General features: G+C 32.7%; 1 protein-coding gene across 1 annotated transcript; it reads right to left on the bottom strand.

The window, feature by feature from the left end:
- Positions 1–1,618: 1,618 nt before the first annotated feature.
- Positions 1,619–11,480, bottom strand: LOC106056538 (uncharacterized). The gene is made up of 4 exons (XM_013213319.2): positions 11,172–11,480; positions 9,488–9,799; positions 3,647–3,836; positions 1,619–3,525 (listed from the first exon to the last, which is right to left on the bottom strand). The coding sequence occupies exons 2-4, from the start codon at positions 9,790–9,792 to the stop codon at positions 3,415–3,417; spliced, it is 606 nt and encodes a 201-aa protein (XP_013068773.2). The 5' UTR covers positions 9,793–9,799; positions 11,172–11,480; the 3' UTR covers positions 1,619–3,414.
- Between the last annotated feature and the right edge of the window lie 1,813 nt (positions 11,481–13,293).

Below are 13,293 nucleotides of genomic sequence, written 5' to 3'. Positions count from 1 at the left end.
GAAAGGAAACTTGAGACAAGGCCAAAACTAAGTCTTATCAGTCATTTGAGCAAGATAATGCTTATTTTCAGCAGACTCAAGAGAAAAGCTGTGAAGGTCCTTTCCTAAGAATAGGCAGGCTTCAGAGCAGGTAGAAGCACTGTGAAACAAATATTTCACAGTTAAATGAAAAATGCATTCAGCATCAAAGGAAAATGGTACACAACTTCATAGACTTCAAAAAAGCTTTAGACTGGGTTTGAAAAACATGTTTGATGTTAACAAAGCTCTATACCAAAATGGGAATAGCTCAGTACTTCTGAAGAATCAAATTGGACAAAGTTTTAGGATATCCATTTTAACATATTTCTGGAGCATCATATCATGATGAAACATATATAAGGATTTACTAGCTTGACCGTAAATGGGCGGACTATTTTCAATCTCAAATTGGAGAAAATGTAGACCAGGTACAAGATCTTACTTCAAAACTGAATGTGCTGTAGCTAGAGTAGGTATGGAAATCAGTGCTGATAAAAAGCAAAATTCTAGTTTGTGTTGGAGATAGTATGAGATATTGAATGAAGCAGTTGACTCATTTAAATACCTAGGGTCTAACATAACAAGATATGGAGGATCAATAAGAGAGATAAAAATCTGCTTAAGCTTGGCATCCACTGTCATGAGTAAACTCTAGAAGAGTAACATCAGCTTCTGAGTAAAATTAAAACAGTATTCTTTACTAGTGGTCTCTGCACTCCTATATGATTGTGAAAGTTGGACACAGAATGCTGAGGCTGAAAGAAAAATTCAAGCCTCTGATAATAAATGCTACAGAAAAATGCTGGGAAATTACCAGGAAAAGAAGACAAATAATATGAGTTTGTACTTTTAACTTTTACAAATCAACACTCCTGCTGGCAAAAAGGAGAAACTTCTAAATAGTGTGAAGAGTTTAAAGCTGTGTTGGTTAGGTCATACTGTAAGACTTGACTCACTGTCAAAGTCATCCTTCAAGGTTTATTGGAGGGAGCAAAAAGAAAAGGCCATCCAAGGAAAAGCTGGCTGGATAACATAAAAGAATGGACCGGCTTCTTTCTTGATCTCCTACTAAGAACAGCTGCTGACTGGCAAAAGTGGAGGGATTTGTTTATGCAAGCTGTCACAACATCCTACAACGAAAGTCAAGGAACAGATGAGAAATGATGAAACATTTAAAGAATTCTAAAGTTAAATGCTGTGTAAAATGAATGCCAAGATATTTCTTTCCTTCAAGTATGCTTAAATACTGCTTGTTAATTTTTAAAATATTTTTTTTTCATCCTGACAAACACTAAAGAAAATTAATTTAAATAACAATAAATGAAAGGACTAACTTTTTTCTTAAATAGTTTTTTTTATGTTTAAATAAAGTTCACTGTACACTTTTGGAAAATAAAATTTTGATTTAAAAAAAAAAAAGGTGAAAATGTGCAAATCTATTTAAAAAATATTGCAGTGAAGAGACCAAATATTAAAAACTGATACAATCATTATTTACAATCAAGGAAGAAATTAATTAGCATTAAGGACTTCTCAATAATAAGGGCCTTCAAAAAAATCAAGCAACAAAAAAAAAAAAAACATAAAAGTTTTCAACTGGCATCTAGATAGTGAGCTTATTTACTCGGGATTTTACAATATCATTGAGGTCACCCAAAATTAAAAGAAACGTGACATAATTCAATTCTTTATGTTGAATCATTACACTCAAGACCCAAAACAATGACAAAGTGTGATAGCAGCCAACTAAAGGGTTAAGTAGTTACCAAAGCCAATCTCTTTTAAAAGTAAATAAAAGTGAAGTTCCTTATTTTTTAGTTATTTCTTTCTCTTACTTTACAATGTTGAAATCTTAACTTTTATCTTTTGTTTCCCCTAAATTTACTTGTTTATATCTTAAAATTGATACAAAATTTCAATAGTTTTTGTCATATTTTGTTTTTTAATACAGAAACATGTCTGGCAACTCTACTTTTCAAATAAATCTAGATCTAATCATTTTTATCCAATGTAGCTACCATTACATAGTAGAAATGGATAATAAATGAAACCCCACAGATATTACCCCAGTTGTCTGCTGAAACAAAACACAAAAATACAAAAACTTATTATTCCTTTGACTTGTATAATAGTGCACATGCTTACACCTTATTTCTGAAATATTAAGTAAAATTAAAACTACTCTTGCACAACATCATAATTAGACAAATTTATTATTGAAGAACAATTACCCAACACAAAAAAATAAATTCTCATAAGTGAAAAAAAAAATCTGATGCTGTGGTTTTTCCATTATTGTGTGTAGTTATTTGTACTCAAACATTTGCATGGTAAATAATATACAATAAAAAAAAAACTCATTACCTACACAAAAAACATGCATATAAAACTGACATTGTGAAAACTACCAACTTGTGAAATAAAAAAAACACAGGGCCTTTGTGAATAGAAATATGTGAAAAGTGAAAGTTAATTAAAAAAATAAAGGTATGTTAAATACTGTATTTAGAAAGAAAATACTGTTTGGCATTAAAGTGAATTACAAAAAAAGGCAGAACAAAACATAGGCAAACAAATTCAAAGCCAACATAGCATTAACAATCAATAAACATTTTTATATGAAAGAACACATATTTATTCAAAAAAAAAATTTTTATTCAATAAAATAAACAGTCATTTCCCAGACAGACAATTAGCCCGATTTAACAAGTAATAGGCCCCTACATTATTGCAAATGCAATTCTTTTGAAGAGATGTTGGTATAAAGTTTTGAAAAAAAAAGTAAATAGGGGCCTATATCTTTTAAAGCAAAATAATTTTTTTAATGAAACTTAATATCAAAAACGTGCTAAATGTTATCTTATAAATTACAGACGTTCCTTCAAAAGTGGAGATAATTATGTCCTACAAGTATAAATGCTATTATTTATCTTTTCTTAAAATTAATGGCAATCTGCCATTACTCTGACTATTCTAGTCATTGATTCACAGTGCAACCAACTTTTAAATAATCCATTGCAATGATATGTCTGATTTTTAAAAATATTTTGAAATGTTAAGCTATGCATTTTACAGGATAATATTTAATATCACAAAAATATGTAGTTTTTTTTTATTAAATTTTTATTTATGTCTATTGACACATTAAACTTTGTGAAAAAGGTTTCTAACTGTAAATTGTTTCTCACTGTTTCAAATATGATAAGGAAATCTTACATTTAAAAAGCTGAAACTATCATATTAAAACAATGAAATGCATCTGAGTAGTGCTTAAGCTGTTTCAATTTAAAAAAAAACATTTTGAGACTATGTAGGGCAGTAATTGCAATAAGCAATTTTCTTAAAATAATGTTTACTCCAATGAGCCATTCTAATTATTATTGCAATCATGATTCAAGACAAAGTTCCACTCCAGTTAATTGGGTTGTAGCGCAAAATTTCTCTGTCGTATCTATCAGTCAACATCTTGTCCATACGAGATTTCTCCCAAGTCCCCTCCATGAACTGCAATGAAAAAAAATGAAATAAAAAATTCAATGTCTGAAGCAGAGTTGAATAGAAATATAAACAGATTATAAAAAAAATATGAATAATTCAAATACATCCAACAATAATATATACTCACAGTTTTATTTTCATCCCTGAAATGTTTCAAATAGTTATACTTGTCTATAATGTTTTGAAAATCTTGTAACTTGCATTGTCTGTCATATTCAACAATGGATTCACTTTCATGAAGTTTTATTTCAAAATCCCTTCGTTTCTTTTCGTCACTATCAGCCATTTGTTGTTTTAAAACTTCTCGAAAGTGCCGCCTAAAATGAAATGTACTAGAGTACTTGATTTGAGATTTTCAATGTTTAAATTAAATATGAAATCCAATCTTTTGTACATTTTTTTTTTATTTTAAATTTAATTAGAGAGTAAGAAGAAGAGAACATATAAGCATGACTGCATGACTTTTATTGTCAGTTAGATAATTGAAATGGCACATTTTTATCCAAAATATAACAAAAAGAAATATACCAGTATTCATGTTCTTTAGATACCAACTAGCTTTCAATTTAGATTTAGTCATAAATTAGGCATTGTAAACCTTAAACTAGATTTAGACTAGACCCCTTTAAAAACTAAAATCAACAACAGTCATCATGAAATTGCTCTGGCTATTTATCCTAATAATTACTAAATACACACTAGCTGAACACAGAACCAGATCTACCTTAGTCAACACTAAACTTAAAAAGGAAACAACAGTCATAATCAATCATCACACTTTAGATCAAAGCAACTTAAAAAATAACCTAACATACACATCCATAACACTAAAAAAGATTACCCATCACAAATGGAAGTTCTCAATCAGACACAGCAGAAATAAATACCTATCACTGTTAATATTAATAGCAGGTGATGTAGAGTCAAATCCAGGGCCTAGATCTAAAGATAGATGCAACATCTGCAAAAAAGTATGCACCATGAAACAGAAAGCCATTCAATGTGACACCTGCAATGAATGGTACCATGCATCATGTCTCCTTATGAATACACCTGTGTATTATGCCTTAGGCAACAAAGATGCATCATGGCACTGTGTACCGTGTGGGTTACCTCAGTTTACATCAGGACTGTTTGATTCCTTTGATGCAGACACTTCTAACCCATACAACATCCTAAACACCATCCCAAACCAAACTCACCAACCACTAGCCAGATCCACTCCTGTTAAACCTAAATCTACTAAAATTAATACAACAGCCTCACTAAACAAACTTCTAAAGAAGTAACACCAAAATACCTTAAAACCTTAGTAATAAATTTTCAAAGCATTAGGAACAAAACAGCAAACTTAGAAATTTTATTAGAATGTGAGAAACCAGACATAATTGCAGGCACAGAAACTTGGCTACATCCTGAAATTTATAATGCAGAAATTTTCAATAGTAATTATGAAATTTTTAGAAAAGATAGGGCTGATAATCATGGAGGAGTTCTTTTAGCAATAAAAAAACACTCTTATAGCAGAAGAAATTACCTTACCTAACTCAAAAAATATAGAATCAACATTTTGTAAAATTAATACCACCTCAACATCCCTAATAATAGGCAGCATTTACAGACCACCAAATTCTAGTTTAGAATACATGCAGGAACTATGTAATCAGATTACGACACTTAAAGAGACAAATAAAAATGCATTTTTTTGGATTATGGGTGATTTCAACCTACCTGATATAAATTGGAAAACACTAACCATAGATAAACACCAAAACCTTAAGGACATAAATGAGCTTTTCATAGAAACTTTACACAACCTAAGTTTAGATCAAATCATTAAAAAGCCAACTAGATTAAACAACAAATTAGATCTCTTCTTAACCAACAGACCTGGATTAGTAGTTGATTATGATATTATCCCTGGTCTATCAGACCATGAGATCATAAAAATACACAGTCAGATAAAAGCAGTAGCCAATACAAAACCCAAAAGAAAAATCTTACTCTGGAATAAATGTAACCTAACACAACTACACCAAGCTGCATTAAACTTTCAACAAACATTTTTATTAGAAAAAGACATTAACCAACCAGTCGATGACCTCTGGAATTTCATTAAAAACCATCTTAAAAGCATTATAGAAAATCATATACCAACTAAATACACACCAAACAAAATAAATAAATGCTGGTTTAATAATAGACTAAAGAAGCTTTGTAAACAGAAGGAAAACCTATATAGAAAATTTGAAGAAACTAATGCAGTAAAGAGTTTACAAAAAGTATATAAAAATTAAACACTTAACCCAAAAAGTAAGCAGACAGCTACAGAGTGAATACATAAACAATATAATATCTAAAGATAACAACAAAAACCTATGGTCATGCATTAAGTGTAAGAAAATGGAAACAACAGGCGTAGCGCCATTAAAAGATAAACATAACATAATACATAATGATAATGAAACTAAAGCAAACATTCTAAACAAATACTTTGCATCAGCATTCTCAGCCCCAGGAGACAAAGACATATTACTGAATTTGAACCAAGTAGACAACATAGAAGATATAGTAGTACAAGAAAATGGAATTCAAAAACTATTAGCCAACACCAAACCAAATAAAGCTTCTGGACCTGATGGTATTCCAGCTAGATTACTCAAAGAACTAAGTAATGAGCTAGCCCCAGTGTTCAAAATACTCTTTCAGGCTTCACTTAACCAGGGCAGAGTACCAAAGGACTGGAAAGAAGCTAATGTCACCCCCCTATTTAAAAAAGGAGAAAAATCTGACCCAGGAAACTACAGACCAGTATCACTTACCAGCATCACATGTAAAATCCTAGAACACATAATATGTAGCAACATCATAAACCACTTGGACAAACATAATGTCCTCACACCATACCAACATGGCTTTAGGAAATATAGATCATGTGAAACACAACTAATAGGACTAATTGATGATTTTTCAAAAGGTTTAGATAATAGTGAACAAATAGATGCTATCTTACTAGATTTTTCTAAGGCTTTTGACAAAGTTCACCACCATAGTTTGCTTAAAAAGTTAAAATATTTCGGCATTAATGGTCCACTGCATCAGTGGATTAAAGACTTTCTGATAGGGAGAGAACAAACTGTAATAATAAATGGTTCTAAATCAACACCGATAACAGTAAACTCAGGTGTACCTCAAGGAACAGTCTTGGGTCCACTACTATTTTTAATTTACATAAATGATTTACCAAATTGCATTACTTCAGGAACAAAAGTCAGATTATTTGCAGATGATTGCATAATATATAAAACAATAAAAACAACACAAGACACAGATATTTTACAAAGAGAATTAGATGAATTACAGAAATGGGAATCAAATTGGAGCATGTCTTTCCACCCAGAAAAATGTCAGTTGTTAAGAGTAACAAAAAAACTAAAACAAATTAATGCCACTTATCTTATTCATGGCAAACCAGTAACACAGACTAAAAACGCAAAATACCTAGGTGTTATAATAAATGAAAAACTGTCATGGAATCCACATATTGATGAAACTACAAAAAAATCAAACAAAGCATTAGGATTTATTAAAAGAAATTTCTATAAATCAAATAAGAACATAAAACTAAAATGTTATTTAACCTTGGTTAGGCAAATAATAGAATATGCATCCTCTGTTTGGGACCCCTCAACTCAAGAAAACATTAAGAAACTAGAACAGAAACAAAATAGAGCAGTGCGATTCATAACAAACGAATATTCACATTTGACTAGAGTAACACCTTTAGTAAAATCACTAAATTTAGAAAGCCTTCAGGACAGAAGGCTCAAAAGTAAAGTAGCAATAATACATAAAACACTGAACCATAATCTTCAAATACAAAAACAAAATTTAATAAAATACTCTGAAAGACACAAAGATAAAGGCACATTCCACGTCCCATATGCTAGGACAAATTTGTACAAATACTCCTTCTTCCCTAGTGCTATTAGAGCATGGAATGGGTTGCCTGAGCTAGCCAGGAAAACCAGTGACTTGGCAGAATTTAAGTCATTGGTTAATATGCATGACTAAATGCATGAGGCGTAGGACGTAATCATCTTCTTTTTTGAAGTAACGTCTGTATTATATAAGATAAGATAAGAACTTTTCTTAGATAATTTTCACAAACAGTATCAGTAATATATAATGACATTTAAATAATATATTAATGCAATTAAAAAAAAAAAAAAATCTTTGTTACTATTATTATTATTACATTGTTAATATCCATATGTATTCAATGAACTGATTGTTATGAAGGTATGGTTCAGGATGAGCCTGCCCTAACAATGTTATTAAATGATCATCTAAATGATGGTTGGTAAAAGGCCAATCTCACATTCATATACTAAGAAAAGGAAAATGAACTCTGTTTTTATTTTTATGGAGAATGATATTTTCATTCTATCATAAAGGGCATATAGATATAATGAGATCTATTATTTATGAATATTAATAAGTATATCAATAGCTGAACAGTGTTTGTGTATCTTATATAGCACTGCAAACATTGACAGAAATGTTGTGTTTAAAATGGAAATATTAACAAGAACAAAAAAAGGGCTGCACACTAATAATAGTATTGCATGAAACATCAGATGATGCTTCAGTAATATAAACCATGAAATCTACATGATTGTGATGATAAACTTATTAGAAATTATTTTTAAAGCTACAAGACTCTGCAGTCTTCTCTTATTATTAATTCTTCTTGATGACTGCAGTATTTTAAATCAAACTGCTAGGCCCAACACATTGAACAAAATTGTTCTAAAACATATCACCTTGATATATATCTTCATTTATAGTTTCCATGTTACAAATTATTGTAATACCTAATGGAGGAGAAAAGTGGACTGTGCTAACTGTACGACCCAGGCAGTGCCGGATTTAAGTAGTGCAGTGCCTGGGGCTGGATTTTTGTGGACACTCCTACAATTTTTTGAAAGCTTTAATGATTGAAGGAATGAATAAAAATACTTATATCTAAAAGCATGCTTTATTTTAGAAGAAAGAAATAGTTATTGTAAATTTTATCTCTTTTTTGCACTACTGTAAATCCAAAGCTGTATTTACTTATTCTGGGCATGCTACAAGAGTACACTTCTAAATCATGGCATTTTGCAAGCCAAACAAAAGCGAGATAAAGGTTAGAAATTTTTATTCTTATTTTCTGACCAGTCAAATTTCTGATATAATTTTCTCTTTTATGGAGGCCCTTAAATCCCTGGACCCAGGCTAGGTACATGTATAGGACAGGCTTCATGTAATAGTGGTAGGGGCAGGTAAGAAGAGCTAAGTTGAGAATAACAGGAGAGTATTGAAGACAGTTGTGGAACATCTTTCAGGAGGGATTGGGCAAGGTTGGGTGAAGAAAGCTGTAGGACTAGATGAACAGTTGGTGAATCAGACATCAAAAGGAAAAGGCATGTGGACTAAAGGGTGAAGTGACTAAAGGGTGAAGTGGAGCAAAAGTTCTAATTAATAACAAAATTTGTTTTTTCATTTGTGTTTTCAATGATGAAAAACTTTTTTGTACCTATTATGCATCTTTACATCCATACTCATAAGCTTCTTGGTTATAGCTAATAAATGCTTTGATCATGAACAAGTGATATATATGTATCCATTTATTAGAATAATTATTACATTTCGGATAAGCTATATGAAAAAGCAGGGGGATTGGTGTCCAAGTGGTAAAGTGCTTGGCTTCTAAGGGAGCCCCAGAGTCAACTCTAATGGGTACCTGAAGTTAGTTGGGTAAAGTAAAGCGGTTGGTTGTTGTGCTGGCCACATGACACCCTCATTAACCGTTGGTCATAGAAACAGATGACTTTAATACATCTGTAATACATCACAAGGTCTGAAAGGGGCACTTTACTTATGAGATAAAGCCAAATAAAAAGGCCTATCTTTGAGAAAATACCTGTAGGCTTCTTTGTCAGCTGGTGGCCCGTAATACGGTTTGGTCCAAGCCGAGTGATATCTTTCATGCTCCCTTTGTTGCATCATTATTCTTCGTCTGTCATTGTGCCAGTGTTGTGGAGTTGTCTCCCAGCTTGAATTTATTCTCCTTTTTGGTGGTGGGGGAGCTAGTGGATTTATTCTTTGTGGAAATTTGACCTGATTCCATGTTGAAGTCAGCTCCCGGGGTGGGTAAGGACCATAGACAGCTGCAGCAGAAAAAGACCTTGGTGTGCAGGGTGGAGTTATTCGTGGTAAACTGGTCATACTTGTTCTACAGATATATTTAACAAATACAACAAAAAGTTCAAATTGTTATAAAAGCACAAAAATACAATAAAGAATTAAATTAATTAAAATTAAATTTAAGGTTCAATGTTTGACAGCAAAAGCAAACAGATTTTTAATGTCCTCATTTATAGTCAAACCTCTTTTTGACACATTGCTCAGAACCAAACTTAGTTCTTCACTATCTGATGTTAATATAACCATATGTAGGTCAACTCTTCTTAGCTTAATATCTTATAGCTTATCTTCTAATCTAATACAGCACAGCAAACATAAACAGAAATGTTGCGTTTAAAATGGAAATATTTACAAGAAACAAAAAAGGCTGCACACTAATAATAGTGTTAGCATAGAACATCAGATGATGGTTCACTAACATAAACCATGTGGTCTACATGATAGTGATAATAAACTTATTAAAACATTTTTTTTTTAAACTAAAGATGCATATTATCTTTTAACATTGATGGACACATTTGGTATTGAGATACCACAGTACCCTGGCTAGAAAGCTGAATTTCATCTGCTGAATTGTAAACGGCTGAAAAAAAATTATGAAATGAGAGTTCTATGAAAAAAAATCAAAGGTCAGTCACCAGTACATTTAACCTTATATATTATTAATTATTATATAGACATTTAAATAGTCTAGGTTTAAAAGAAGCATAGATGATCTAGACCTAGATTTTAGTAGTCACTACTATGGATGTTAAAATTAATTAATATAATTTATAATTAATATATTTAAGAAGTGTAGATTATAATATCTTAGCCCAATTAAACCTTCAGCAGTTAGACAGACAGAGTTCAACCATGGGACTTTTGAGATGACCAGAGGTGGTCTTAGCCAGCTGCATGTGGGGTCCTAGGGCTAGGCAAATGTCATATCAGGGCCATGAATATTTTTACAATGAGCTGCTGGTTATAAAAGATTCTCTTTATTGTGGTGGCCTCTTAAGGCATGGGGCCTGGGGTGGTTGCCCCATTTGCCATCCCCTAAAGCTGCCTCTGAGATAACAGTCCAGAGTCATGCTTTACCACCACTTGGCCAGTCAGCAATCCAATTATGAATTACTAACTAGTTAATTATTATGACATGATAACATTATAGACTACATTACAATATAAATAGAATCTATTAAAATATATAATGACAATATATATCTATGTAGATATGTTATATATGTATTATCTGTGTATTAGGCCCTATATAAAGTATATAGCTGACATCGTAGATGATGCTATTGATTATTTATAATTTATAAGCCTAAAGAAATGAGAATAGATCTAGATCATTGATCTATATGGGCTTTATATTATACAATTATATGACTTATTTTCAAACAAAGTAGGCCTACCTTTTATGTGAAATTTTATTAAACAAATGACAATTGTAACTTGTTTACTTTGATTCACTTTGAAAACTTGAGTTTGATGATTGCATAATATCACATTCACAGTGACAGTGATTAAATATAAAATATACTATACAATATTGTTAAGATAAAGATTTATAAAATAGCATCCTAAAATTCTGAATTGAAAGAATTAGAGATTAACCGACTATTTGGATTTAGTCTAGATCTTGTCTGGACTTAAGAACTATAGAGAACAAGTAAAAATAAAACTGTCTAATAAAGTGTCTTAATGTGTAATCTAGTCGTCGCTAAGGGCGCTGGGATTTCTTCAAAAACTTAACTTTCGTCTTTCCGGTACTTCTTTTAGGTTATACCACGGACCATAGGCAAATATTGTAGAACTAGATCTATATATTCTTATCTTAAATAAATATCTTAAATAGATATATAATAATATTCACATTTGACTAGAGTAACACCTTTCGTAAAATCACTAAATTTAGAAAGTTTTCAGGACAGAAGACTCAAAAGTAAAGCAGCAATTATAGGCCCACATAAAACACTGAGCCACAATCTTCAAATACAAAAAAAAAATATAAAAAAATCTAATAAAATACTCAGAAAGACACAAAGATAAAGGCACATTCTTCGTTCCTTATGCTAGGACAAATTTGTACAAATGCTCCTTATTCTTCCCTAGTGCTATTAGAGCATGGAATGGGTTGCCTGAGCTAGTCAGGAAAACTAGTGACTTGGCAGAATTGAAGTAATTGGTTAACATGCACGATTAGAATTTAGATCATCTTAATTATCTTCTTATCTTATATAATACAGACGTTACTTCAAAAAAGAAGATGATTACGTCCTACGCGTCATGCATATTAACCAATGACTTTGGGATTTTTTCCGCCACCCCCCCCCCCCCCCCCCCGCGAAATAAATATATTTATATGTATTGTTGTAACCCAGCCTTGCACCAGTGCTTGAGGTGCGCACTAGCGCACTAGTGAACGTAAACAGGAAGAGACTAGAATGGAGAGAAGAACAGTGCATCAGGGATTGTGAAGAGTCTGAATGTTTGGAAACTAAGAAGCCAGCTTTTGGTGCTGCCTGAAGGTTGTAGAAGGGACCTGGAGCGAAGCGGGGAAGGCTGTCGTTGGTCCACATTCGGGTTGCTGTCTAAAGGACTGGTAAATTAGTAGAAAGACTCTGAGGAAGCTGAAGGATGCTATGTGTTTGTCCTAGTGAATAAACACCTGTCTTTATTTCCTGTTACTTTTGTTGTGTTGCCTGCCTTTACGTTGAGTGCCTACCCAAGAGTTACAACAATTGGTGTCGAAGTGGGATTTGGGCAGCTCAACGAAAGGAAAGAATGGCAACGCTTAGGAAGCTAGATGAACTTAGCTGTAAACAGTTAAAAGAGGAGCTCCGAGCCAGGGAGCTGAGGATCTTCTGTGCAAAAGAAAAAATGAGAGCCAGTCTTTGGCAGGCTCTTGTTGATGAAGGGGAGGATCCGGAAATATACCTGTTTGAGGTAGAACCAGATATTGGTGAGGTGCTGAAAACCATGCAGAACTGGTTAAGTGAACTTTGTACCTTCCAGGATTCGATGAATCATTCTATGGACAAACTGATACGTAACGTGCAAGGCCAGATTAATCCTATAAGAGAGAGGAGTCTAACATCATTCAACAACAATGAACCGTTACTCATTCAAGACTGTGGCTGTACTGATAGTTACAAAGAATGCGTCAATCTTAACAAGAAGCACAAAGATGAACAGAAAGAGACAGTCGAAGCAATAGAAGAAGTCTGCTACGCGACTGAAACTTTTGCTGTACCAGCTTTGAGTGCAACAATGACCTGGACGGAGCAGGAAAACTTTGAGCCTGCGTTAGAGCCTGTCATTTTGGACCTTAAGGACCCCTGTCGATCTGCCAGTACCTACGAGGGGAACTTGAATTTTGATTGTTGCATTCAGGTGGTAAGCAACAACTGTACATGCGGTGCTTCACGAAGGGAGTGCAAATGTCAAGAAACCCATCAACAGGGTCTGAAACCAGTGGACTTCGGTACTTCTGTTTTCACCAACGAGAGAGGCTCTGAAGGTGGTCAGAGGAAC

The sequence above is a fragment of the Biomphalaria glabrata genome, chromosome 4 (genome assembly GCF_947242115.1).
Source record: "Biomphalaria glabrata chromosome 4, xgBioGlab47.1, whole genome shotgun sequence".
In the NCBI taxonomy this organism is placed as follows: domain Eukaryota; kingdom Metazoa; phylum Mollusca; class Gastropoda; family Planorbidae; genus Biomphalaria; species Biomphalaria glabrata.
This window is presented reverse-complemented; position numbering and strand designations above follow the sequence as displayed.